General features: G+C 40.3%; 1 protein-coding gene across 2 annotated transcripts in view; it reads left to right on the top strand.

Moving 5' to 3' along the window:
- LOC134502532 (zinc metalloproteinase-disintegrin-like NaMP) overlaps positions 1–12,961 on the top strand; it is a 44,869-nt gene that overhangs the window by 21,137 nt on the left and 10,771 nt on the right. For both annotated transcript variants that reach the window (XM_063310905.1, XM_063310904.1), the window contains exons 8-17: positions 1,861–1,932; positions 2,774–2,943; positions 4,018–4,102; positions 4,719–4,849; positions 6,534–6,711; positions 7,788–7,877; positions 9,150–9,345; positions 11,125–11,227; positions 11,824–11,980; positions 12,557–12,637. In XM_063310905.1, coding sequence (XP_063166975.1) covers positions 1,861–1,932; positions 2,774–2,943; positions 4,018–4,102; positions 4,719–4,849; positions 6,534–6,711; positions 7,788–7,877; positions 9,150–9,345; positions 11,125–11,227; positions 11,824–11,980; positions 12,557–12,637 — 1,263 coding nt within the window. The remainder of the gene's footprint in view (positions 1–1,860; positions 1,933–2,773; positions 2,944–4,017; positions 4,103–4,718; positions 4,850–6,533; positions 6,712–7,787; positions 7,878–9,149; positions 9,346–11,124; positions 11,228–11,823; positions 11,981–12,556; positions 12,638–12,961) is intronic.

Raw genomic sequence — 12,961 nt, 5'->3', positions numbered from 1 at the left:
AACTATTCTCTGATGTGCACATTAGTTCTTCCTGGGCTCTGTCTAAATTATATTAATAATACTTTACCCAGAAATGCCAAGATCAGGAAGTTGAAGTTAGGTACCATGGAGAACAGTATATGAAATGTTGATATAGAGAAAAGAGCAAAGGAGAGTCATCACAAACCTTTTCTACCTGGGCCATCAAGCATTCCAAAATCCAAAGCAAAATGCATGAGGATAATTTTGAATTAATTAGCGGGTGGGTGGACAAATCTGTATGCTTTGATTTCCCTTATTTTCTCTTTGATTTCAGAACTGTTAAATTCAGTTTGCTGAACATGCAACTTTCTTTTCCTCTCTTCTTTTTTCTTTTTAATTTCATTGAAATATAAATACATACCTTGGCATCCATGCCTTCCAACATACATTTTTGGTTTATATTTTGGCTTGATACCATTTTTGCAAATAGGTTTCCCTAACAGAAAACATTTTAATCCTATTTTTATGAATATATGCATTTGAAATTGATTTCCTCCATGTGTGTGTGTGTGTGTGTGTGTTCGTGTTCATATATGCATTTCAACTTATAACTGAATTTCAGTTAATAAATTGGTTCAAGAGGTCAACATTACATACTATAATTTTCATATTCCAATCCAACTTAAATACATTTCTCCCCCACCACAAGCTCTAATATATGCTAGCCTATGGGTAACAGACAAGTAAGATCCACATTTGACTTAGCCAGACTCATTTGCAGCAATGCAGCATTTGTAGAAAAATAACTCCTGGGGCTTCTCTGAATTTTTTTCCAGCAAAATAAAACTATGTTCATGAGCTCAAAAGGAGACCATGAATTAAGATATCTCCCAGATACCAGTTTGAGCTTCTATTGCAAAAGGGAACATCTTATGCAAATTCTTTTCAGAGAAATTGGTCTCAGGCTGATGTCATTTAAATTCAGTTTCTTCCTCCTCAGCAGTTTGGCTAGAGTGGTATTCTATTTCCATATAAAGTTATTTACTGCAAAGATGGACGCTTCTTATTCTGCTGTAAAACCACTTTCCATGGGAAAATGAAAAATGAAATGTTGTTAATTCAGTGTTTTTTCATCAAAATGCACAGAGTTATTGCATTGAGCTGGAGAAAGTTGACTTAAAAGATAAGTTATAAAAACGTTGTTGCCATATGTGATATTGTGAGGAATGACCGTGGGAGACAGGAAGAAGAGCCGCAGACCAGACAAGGGTCAGACAAGGGGCAGTTGAGTCCACAGAAGGCATGGGGGCATGGCAGACGTCTCAGAAGGGGCCCTCCCTAGTTCCTTGGGCTGTAAAGACGAGGGGGGAGAGATGTACTTTCAGACTTGCCAGATTCTATTAATGTAACCTTATAATAAAGTTAGGGCTGGTACTTCTGGGGTGTGCTTCTTGTCTGGACTACCTCACAGGGCTGACACCCTCAGTGTACATCTAAATTTATTTTATCCCATTGTTCTCACTGGCTGAAAGCACATGAAATGAATGATGTGAAGTAAAGAGTGGTTCTCTCACACTTCTCTGAACAAGGAAATATAGCATCCAGTTAAGGAAAGCTTTTAAATAGGCTGACCAAAATTTTCTCCAACAAGGAGGAAAGCCCATGTGTGGTCCTGAAAAGTTAATAATGTTAATATATTAACAGCAAAAATGTAGGTAAAAAATCAGCACAAAAGAATCGATATGAGTGCTTGGATATAAAATGCTTTCTTGTTCCTGTTTCAGCAGCTTCACTGATTTTCAGGTCTCTTCCTTTCCCCAACATGTCCTTTCCCTCTCTCCTTCAACCCCTTCATCCCCAAATTATGGTCTCTTCTTAACATTTTTGTCTTTTCTGTAGTTCAGGAAGTACAGCCGCAACATTACTGGTGTAAAGACAAGAGTATTTGAAATAGTCAACTATATAAATGCGGTAAGAGGACATGGCAAAGATTATTTCACTTTCTCGATTTAAGAAACTACCACCACCACCACCACCACCCTCCAGTTTTTCCCTGGCTGTGTTCACACAAAAAACCTAACCAGGTAGAGAGACCTAAGAGATGCACTTCCACAAGCATGCTAACTTTTGTGGCTTCGAGTGCAGTGAACCTAGGTCATCTGGTAAGCTTGTGGTCCAGTGTGTAAGGCAATCCCAGAAAATGGGCTACTTCAGTAACCCAGTTAATAAGCAAGTTATGTGAATATAGCCACTGTGTTGGAAGGACGTAAGGCCAAAACTGTTGCATGAATTCAATCAGTGATCCATCTCTGTAGCTGGATTCCTTCAGGGCTGCGGTTAATGTGCTGAACTTGGAGGTTAGAAAGAAATGGACACAATAATCCTAACCCCAACTGAACTGAATAGTGAACATGGTTCCTGAAAAGAAAGCCAGAGAGAGGAATCCCGTTTGAGTTGGATTGTGGCACTTAGGAGGAAGTTTAATCCACTCATCTGGTACTGCTTCCCTCCCATTACCTTTGTTTACCATCTTCACAGCAGATAACCAGTTAAAATCAGGGAGGCGACCAGAGCATCCATGGGTCAAATCTCCCTCCAGTCCTCCTCCTCTCCTCTCTCTTGAATAAAGAGAATAATCACTTGGTTCTTCTTTATGATTTTAGTTCTCCTGCTCTATAAATTATTATTATTCCCCCAAAATATTCCATTTCACCTGCATGGGGAGGCCAATGTCAGCTGCCTTTTAGTCTTGAAATGTTTCTCAAGGTTTACTTGTGTTAAGTTTCTGATGGATGCCTTGTCCCCCCCACAGGTTTACAAAGCTTTGAATATTCACGTAGCATTGATTGGCCTAGAAATTTGGTCCGACGAAGATAAGATTGTCGTCAATTCATCAGCCGGCATCACTTTGGATCGCTTTTCAGCATGGAGGCAATCATATCTGCTGAAGCGCAAAAGGAATGATAATGCTCAATTGCTCACGTAGGTCTCACTGCGGGGAAAGGGAACGGGGGTGGCCGGGAGTGGAGCAATATGGGAATGTTTAGTGCTGGCACAGAACTTTCGCTCTATGCTGCAGGCTTTAAACCATGTGTGCACAATTTTTCAAAGCTAACCCATTTTTCTAAGCTGAAAGCTAGTTTTGAGAGAGGCATGAATAATTGCAGCTCAAAAACTCAGCTTGATTTCATTTCACCTGGATTTAAAATTGAAACTCAAATCATCACCCTGCCATGAATTTCCTAATTGTCCTCTTCTATCACATTCAACATTCTGTTTTGGTGACAACCTTAAAGTGCTTCTGGATGTCAAGACATTAGAAGACAGAAGGAGCTTACTGTGGCCCAGAGGCCTCTGATTGGGCATTTCGGCTTTGAAAGTTACAAAAATGTTTTTTTGGCATCCTCTGAATGATGTCCTGAGATGCTAGTATAAAACAGTCCCTGGTAGTCTTCCCATATTTAATATTTACCAGTGACAAAATGACCTTTAAAATAATAAAATATCTAATCTTGGGTAACACTTCTGCTTAGCAAGTTGCATGAATGCATCTGCTAGATCTTAATATGCTGGTTAAAGATGCTGCGTGAGTTCAGTCTTTATATTGTCATGTAGTCTCATGAGCAGGAAATTGGCATGTTGGCTTATATCTACAATATATTGGCCAATAATATGACAGCTAAATTGATAGAAGAAACCAGATTATTAAAGAAACCTGCATTTGGGGTTTTCACAATACATTGAATGTAAATGAACCTAAAGGGCTGGATTTGTACCACATGCTAACCCTCCCTCCCCAACCTAACCAAGGTTATCAGCTAAGCTTGGTGTATAGTGCAAATGTGTCCTGGATGTGTTTAACAGAAATGGTTAGATGGCTTGTGTGAGTACAGCCTAAACTGAATTCTAACTTCCAGAAAACTGGCAGGCACTGAGGACGGGAGTAGGGGCTTTGCAAAAGCCATGGGGGGTTGCCTATGCCCAAGGGCCACAGATTGGACTCCCACCTTCTAGAGATTTTATCACCCCCCCCTTTATCACCTTTCTTTCTTATAGGGGTATTGACTTCAGCGGACCAACCGTAGGATTGGCTTATGTGGCAACCATGTGCAATCCCAGCCATTCCCTGGGAGTTGTTCAGGTTGGTGGAAAGGATACCTGTTACCTGTTTGTAGGCAATGAAAACTTATATACAGGAATAACGTTATTACAAAAAAAAAAGACTCTTCTTATTTTTTATCCACATCAGTTTCATACGTATTTACTTACAAATCTGACATCTCCAGGTTCCAGCTTCGGATAAACAATACACTTTCTTAGCGCTTCTCCATGTTAAAAACGAACCGACAGTAACAAAACTCATTGCATATAGAAAACTAGCAGACTCTGGAGAAAGACTTCCAATTCCTCTGAGGCTAGTTTTCTACTCAGATCTCATTTTTTAACACAGAAAAGGAATAGGAAGACACCTTTGTAGTGCAACAGCATTCCAGTGAGATAATTGTGGAGGAAACCTCCATCTCTACAACTCCTAAAAGGAACAACCAAACTTGGTTGCTTCAAAGAAAGGAACAAAAATGCCACTGCTTTTTGTAATAAACTGATCCCACACCTGCAAATTATTAATCTCTTTTTTTTACTCTTTGATTTTTCATTCGGAAGTGTTTGAGCAAAGGTTTCAGCCCAGTGCTAGTAATAACTGAATTCACTTTTGGTTTCTTGGCCAACTAACACTAAACAAAGTGTCTTTTTTTCAGGATCACAACACCAGTCCTATTGCTATTGCGGCTACAATGGCCCATGAGATGGGTCATAATTTTGGCATGAATCATGACAACACCTTCTGTACCTGCAGGTCTGACTCATGCATTATGGCTGCACAGCTCAGGTAAGGGTTCCAAAGGTTTCAGGATAACTTTTAATGACTTTATTAAGTTATTTTTAAATGGTTACAATTCATTGTTAAGTCAAGTATGCTGAGAGCTTGCAAAAATGAAATGATCAGGGACATGAGTGTCACTTTACTGTGTATAATTAAAATGTGTCTTTTTTAAAATGTAGAACTGCTCTCAACAATTCAATAGCCATCATCTTCCTCAAAAACACAGTATTTTGGAGAAGTAGCATGGGAAGTACAGCACAAGGAACCAAATATTAATAATTGTGGTGGATAAAACCAGAAGGCAAGTTGGACATTCAAAGCTTTCCTGAAGTGGGAAGCAGGTTGAGAAAAAAATAATTCTGAACCATCCAACAGCAGGAAGAGAAAGATGAAGTAGCATCTTTTGGGTGCACTTGCCTTCAGCTGAAAATTGCAATTCTTTGACAGAGGGGTTTTCCTTCCTCACCCTTTTCAACATAGGAGAGATGTTCCCTCTCTCCCATATATTGCAGTCTGCTGGAATCCACAGGTAGCAACATATTTAGTAGTTGCTGATCCACATTTAGTTTTGCTTTACTTCATCAAGAAAAGAAACAAAGGAAAAGAAAGTCTTCTCAGGAATTGTCCTATTGCAAAACTCCCCATGTCCTTTTGTGTAAGCCTTTTAAAAAAGCCTTAGCAAACATGCCACCTGTTGACAAATTTCTGGTTTCTTCTGCAGAAGCCCTAGGAAATTGTTGCCTCATATTTTATGCAACAGCAATGAGGTCAGGAAGCCTTGTTCTTGAGATTGCTATGTAGCCTTTCTTGTCCTTATTGAAGGTTTTCCATTCATCATGCTCACTTCTGAATATTTCAGAACCACTTCTTGCACAGAAGGAGTTGCTTAGAGAACAACTTTGCTCAATAAATACTACCTAATGGGTCTGGTGCAACTTTGACCATGAAAGAAGTCCACTTAGTGGCCACCAGCAGATCCTCTTTAGGTTCTTGCTTTCACCCTCTAACCTGAGTGCCAGTGATTACTCCTAATGATTTGTATTGGCATTAGGAAGCTGCTTGGGTGGGCTTATGTTATAGTATTTGCCCCTCTTAAAGATGTACTATCTAAAAATCAGTGCCAAGCAGCTGATATGACGACCTTTTCAGCAGAAGAAGCCCAATAAGTGCATTAAGTCTCCATCTGCCTTAAAAAATTAATATGCTTTAAAGAGTACAACCCCTCAAAAAGAAGAAAAGAAAAAGAGGGCCAAAATTACACTGTTCTCCCTTTAATTGTTTTTATTATGTAATTATTGCCACCTCTTCTTCACCCCATCAGCGACTTCACTATCATTTCCAGACTCCCTCTTCCACATGGAGGCTGAGTAAAAATGCAAATGAAAGGCAGCCCTCCCTGAAGAGGAAGTTGCTTAAGCAACCATCACCACATGGAGCTCTCAATGCAAATTCATTTTGTTAAGGAAGAAAAGAAAAGAAAGCTAGTGGAATTAGAACCGAGGGAGCATAATCTGGGAGTAAGATCAAGGAGTACAGACAGATCTCTTAGCTACTTTCTTAGCCTTAGAGAAAAACCACAGTATCTGTTCATTAGCCATCCCTCTTCCATCTTATATGTTTTTGCAATGAATTCTGTTCCTTCTCCAAATATGGATGATGTCATGGTCTGTATATTGGTTCATCTTTACAGCTATAAAACTCCCCAGCATTTCAGCTCTTGTAGTGTCCAGGATTATGAGAAATATATCATGGACCGAACCCCACAATGCATTATCAACCAGCCTTTGAGCAAAGAAATTGTTGCAACCCCAGTCTGTGGGAATGACTTTGTGGAGGAGGGAGAAGAATGTGACTGTGGCTCTCCAAAGGTATGTTCTTCTGAACAAGGGTGGTTCCAAGAAATTTCTCAAAAGTGGGAACGCTTGCAAAATCATCCAGCTTTCTAAGTGACATGAGCACCCAACAGGTTGGTTTGTGAATGGCATAGGTTTGTGTCTTTATGTACATGCATTTATGCAGGGAATTCCTGGGTCTGAGGAGCCAAACATAGAGGCATGGAGAACTGATATCTCATGACTATTTTGGGAAGGCAAAGCATGTTTAAAAATGGGTGATTTACCACTCCTTCCCCATTGAAAACCCCTACTTCGTTGACATGACGACATCATCTATCCCACTATTGTCTTGAGCTGTCTCCTCCCAGAATTTGGAATCTTCAATCTCTGCTCTAGGGAATGGCTATTACTCTCTAACAGTGATTTTACCCACTCACAGTAATTTAGGAAACTGTTCTCCTTATAGTGTTAATTGGTGTCAATACACATGTAATGGTCTGTGAGAATGCCCTTGAGAGACAGGAGGAGGGGGAGCAGCAGACTCGGCAAGGGTCAGATAAGAGGCAGCTTAGCCCACAGAAGCAATGGATATGTGGCAAAGATCTCAGAAAGGACAGCCCCCTCCCCAGTTTCTTGGACCATAAAGGTGAGGGGGGAGAGATATACTTTCAGACTTGCAAGATTCTCTTACTGTTACCTTACAATAAAGGTAGTGTTAGTAGTGGTGGTCGGTGCTTTTTGTCTGGACTACCTCAAAGGGCTGACATCATGAGGAGAAAATCCCTCATGAATAAGTGAAGAATATGGGCTGTAGCTTATGCAGGGTCCCATAAGGAGGTGCAGATGTTTTTATTTCTTTTATTCTTTTTAGCACAGGAAATATAAAGATAAGCATGTGTCACATAGGTATGCTGTCATCCCCCTGTAAATAAACAGTGAGGCTGCCTTCAGTATGGTATCAGTCACATTCATTTGCTAGCATAACCCATAAGATGAAACACATTGCAGAAATGTCCTTTTCCTTGTGAGTTTCTCTCTTCAAAATAGACCAGTTAAAAGAGAACAGGCAGAAAAGCTTATAAAATCGTGTGAAAATTCTTGGTTTTCAGGAATGTAAAAATGAGTGCTGTGAAGCTGCAACTTGTAAACTGAAATCTGGTGCAAAGTGTGGATATGGGCAGTGTTGTGAGAATTGTCAGGTAAGGCTTGTTTATTTTTAACACTAGGAGAGATTTTACCCTGCTCCTTATTACCCATATGAAAATGTAATATCAACCACACAGAGTCCCCCTTTTTTTATTTATTTAAATAAATAAATATCTCTTGGGTGCTTACCGTGATCAAAAACATTTTAACTTTATTTCCATCCCTTCTTCCAGTTTATTTGACCCTTATGAACATATCCATATGGAAGACATTTTAGCAAAATTTCAGCATTGCATTGTCTCGGTCTAAAATACATTACTTTGGCACGTTGGTTCACTTCCGTGAAGATAATATATGTATATCCTTCTGTGACTGAGTTTGGATGGAAACCCAGTTTAAATGAGGGTGGGCAATGCTTGAGACTGGTGCCCTAACTCAGCTTCCTGACTTTCTGGAAGATTGTAAGAGGCCATCTGGTGATGCTATGATCCGCATTTTTGGCCCTTTGTTATTTTCTCCGAGACTTTTAGGGTGGAAAGAGGTGCAGAAGAACTCTGGAAGACAAATTATTTCTTTCCCACCCTTGATTCCTCTCCCCTCTCCCCAAAGCCCTAAATTCAGCTATTTTGGTGGCACATTCTGGAGGTGTTGGAGGACCATGAAGGGGAGGGGTGCAAGTTGCTCATTCCTTCTGTGTGGGATCCCAATTGAATCCATACTAAACTTTTTGAGCAGAGGGGCCCAAAACATGTTATTTCCATCTTCCCATCACAAGTCAAGATGCAGAGCCACAGAAGGCAGCCAAACTTTTTCAGCACATGGGGCAGAAAATTCTATGGATGCTTCTCCCCATGCAAGGAAATAAAAATATATTATGCAGAAATTCAGCAATTAGCTTTTTGCTGTTTTTTCATGTCAGCCAACATGACTTTCACTGAGAGCTGCCTCCCTCTACTTCATGGTCAGGCCAGCCCTGCTACTGAAGTCATCAACATCCAGCAGAAGACAATATTATAATTGTGGCATATTATGGCATATTATAGCAAGTATATTTCTGACAACAGGTAGAGCTTCTGTTTCAGCAATTGAGCCTTTCATGCCAATCATTTTCTTGTAGCAAGTAAGATAGACTGAGACCTCCAGGCACTACACGCAATGTCTTAAGATATGCAGCCAATTTGTAGCACGACAGGGATGGCTTCCTTGGTAATCCTCATGACAGATGAAGAGGAGGTTTTGAAATGGGTTGAAAATCATGGTTGGGGCTCTTTGGTTTTCACTGCTAAGGAGTGATCGCTGGGAGGATTTTTCATTTTCACCAACAGCTTAGGAAAGCAGGAGCAGTGTGCCGGGCAGCAAAGCATGACTGTGACTTGCCTGAACTGTGCACTGGCCAATCCCCTCAATGTCCCATGGATCGCTTCCGCATGAATGGACACCCATGCGAAGAGAACGAGGGTTACTGCTACATGGGCAAGTGCCCCACCTTGGCCAACCAATGTACCGTTCTCTGGGGGTCAGGTAAGTCAATCTTAGGATTTTGGAATAGCGGTGTTGAAAAAGACTAAGACAGTCATTGCTGTTGATCAAAGATATTTTCTCCTTTCTATCCATAGTAAATCATTATTCCATTTCTCTTCTATTTGTGTTTTGTTGAGATGGAATAATTTTCATTTTTCAGGAATAACCTCTTTCTTCAGAGTCCTTGGAGCCCATTCTTCCAGATCTTTTGGTTTATAGCTCCAATCATCCCTAGTGAACATGGCCAATGTTCAAAGATGGTGACAGTTGTAGGCTGGAAATCTGGAAAGACTGACGTAGGGGTCAGTCTTTAGTGGATTGTGGATGCCTTCCCAGATTGGACAATGATCTGAGTTAATAGAATACAGACTGCTATTTTGCATATTACAGCAACAGCTCAAAATTATTCTCCAACAGGCTTTGTTTTAAATCAGCTGGTATTGCAAAGTAAGCCAATACTGCTGGAGAAGAAACAGTGTACAAAGACTAACATCAAGAACCTGTCATATGCTTAGAGTTTTGTCCATCTAGTCTTGTTCTTTTAAGACTTTTCTAGGGTCACTGATAGACCCATCCCTTTCCCTTTTCTCTATCAGAGATGATGGAGACTGAATATGGGACTGTCTGATACGAATATTCACACCCTGGGATTGGCATTTTCTTTAAATTTAGGCATGATAATTTAAAGAAGTAGGTGCTGGGGGTGTGATTGTTGTCATTGATCAGCCATGACCTTAATGTCAGACTATCACAAATGTTTCAGCATGCTTTTATGCTGAAAAGGGAAGTTGAAAATGAGTTCCTCATTTTCATATAAAGTAGATATTTTCCTGGGTGGTGCAGTGAGGCTTTGCATCTAGAAAGTCCCAAATGCAGTTCATGGGACACTAACTGAAAGGATCAGGTGGCACATTGTGGTGATGCGGAATCAGAACTGCAAGTCACAAAATTGTTCCGCTTGCATGATCAGTCCATCAATTGGACTGGTGGAGGATGTGACTGAGACAATAAATCGAAACTTCGTCTTAGTTTCCAATGCCTGCAAAATGGAAACAATCAGCTCAAACAAACAAATCTTTATTTGGGTCAATAAATAGCATAAAATGATGTAAACCTCCAAAGAATGGAAATAGCTCAGTCTTTTGCAAGTTTTTTTGGTAGAAAAATCCAGCTATATTCAAGGAGGCATATGCCCAGGAATGTGTCTAGGATAGTGTTAAAGGTGTTTACTCATCTCAGCTTTTATAAACCAATGTATACATCACCTTTCAGTAACTTGGGCATTTCCTAGTGTGTAGACTTCAATTTGTTGAGCTTTTGGTAAGGGCTACTCTGCCTGAAGCATACTGGGAACTGAACACACATCCAGAGGGCATCCAGGTTGGAGAATGATGACACAGAGGAAAGAATCTGGGATTTAGATTCTAATTCTGAACCTCTTGTTGCGGGGAGATGGGCGGTGGCAAAATTTGAAAAATAAATAAATAAATAAATAAAATTCCCCTACAGCCATTGATTTACCAAGTGGTCTTGTGCAAGTTGTTCAGCTTTGTGTCCATAAAAATGGAATAAGGAAGTTTATTGTAACACTGTATGAGATATTGAATGCCTTATGCATAATGAGGATTAGATGAATAATTGGTTACACATACCAATTTTAATAAGTAAATATTAATTAAAACTATTTGCATCTCCTCTGAGTTATCTCAAGTCATTCTTTATCCTGCTGCCATGATACACACTTAGGTATTTGTCTTGGTTCCCCCCTCCCTATTACAGGTGCAAAAGTGGCTGCAGATTCATGTTTTGCGATCAACAGGAATGGGGTTTATTATGGCCACTGCAGAAAGGCAAATGGTACATACATCCCATGTGGACAAAAGTAAGCACTCCAGATCATTTACTGCTTTGATGATGATATCATATAAGGGTAATATAAGAAAGTTTTCCAAGTCAACATCTGTGGGAACATGATTCTGTCACCTTGCTAAAACAATGGATCTGTGAGCCAATTTCTGAAAGTCTAATTGCCCTTTTCCATCTTGGGTTGCAAGATGGAGCAAAAGTGGGATATAAATGGAGTGCCATGAGAATAGAAGTGCTGTTAGAAGATTGGGTGAGAAACTATAGTCAACCTTTCTCTCTGGGCTGACACCAACCAGCAATAGTTTGTTTAACTGTATATTATTGAACCAGTTCCAGTTGGCTGAGTTTATGAATTGCACGTAGCCATAAACCATGACTTGGAAACCACAATGGCTGGATTTGCAGCACATGTTAAACCAGAACCAAACAACAAGCCACATTATCTTTTAGTGATGTGTGTTAATCCACAATTTCTGTTTGTCCACCTCTAATTTTTATTTTAAGATGCAAACGTTAAGCTAAGAACAACTGATGTTTGCAAATGAGCGAAGAAGCAGACCTCTCATTAATTCATTCTTTTTAATTAGAAGGAATTGGCTGTTTCCTTTTCAGGGATCTAAAATGTGGCAAGTTGTACTGCACAGGTGGTTCAAGGATGCCTTCAACTGGGAGCCTGGTGTCATTTGATTCATGCAAAGGAAGCTTTCCAGGGAATAACCAAGAAGATGTTGGAATGGTTGGTCCTGGAACAAAATGTGGAGAAGGAATGGTTAGTAAAAGATTATTTCTAATTCGTGTGCTGTAAGGTCTGATTCCCAGGGGTGATCAGTAAAATAATTTTGCAGTGGATCTTGCTGAAAGCTGGTTTAGATTTTCCGCACTAAAGTGAATCTATGTAGAAGAAAAAAAATCCATCTAGCCTTTTTGTTTGAATGTCCAGGGCTGTTTCCTTCTTCTAAGAACAAAATGCCTGGCATTCTCACAGCACTGTGCTTCTCCCTCACAGCACTTCCTTGACCAACCGTCAAGAGACAGTCCTTTCTCTTAACTTGTAGGTATCTCCACAGAGAGGATGGAAGAAAGGTGAGACAATTGGGGCAGGGCTGCTTGTATCCTAAAGGACACCAGTTCAAAGAAGACACTTAGAAGTGCCAAAGCAGTCCCAAAGCTCATCTTAAAGCATCAGGAATCAGTTCCTCCTGTCTTCTTATGCAGCTTAGAACCTCCAAGTGGTTTATTGAATATCCTGGTTTTGTTCTAGGGAAGGACAGATTTCAGTTGCATGAGAAAATGCTGTCTTACTTCCTCATTTTCTTCATTGATAACTGCAGAATTTGACTTTCAGGTCTGCAACAACGGGCAGTGTGCTGAGATAGAGGCAACCTACAGATCTACCAACTGTTCAGAGAAATGCAGAGGACACTCTGTAAGGATTATATGTTCTGGCTAAGGAATGCTACGTGCTCTTTAGCGGGCTTTCAGACTGTTCTGCTTAGCGATAGGGCTCTAGAAAGCTTCCTCTGTTAAGCACGTATACCTGGCGTTTCCACTTTTTCCTTCACAGTATTCTCTGCTCCTCTTTCTTCTCCTAGTCCCTTCCAGTGTGGTCCTGGTTTCATTTGCTCCGCTTACCACACCCCACCACCCATCAGTCTTGGCTTCCTAGAATAATGCATATGTCAATCCCTGAAAATAAGCCATGCTTTCTTTTTATATTGGCATAAAGCTGAAGCAGGTGCACATAATCCAT

This window comes from Candoia aspera, chromosome 9 (assembly GCF_035149785.1).
Source record: "Candoia aspera isolate rCanAsp1 chromosome 9, rCanAsp1.hap2, whole genome shotgun sequence".
Classification (NCBI taxonomy): domain Eukaryota; kingdom Metazoa; phylum Chordata; class Lepidosauria; order Squamata; family Boidae; genus Candoia; species Candoia aspera.
This window is presented reverse-complemented; position numbering and strand designations above follow the sequence as displayed.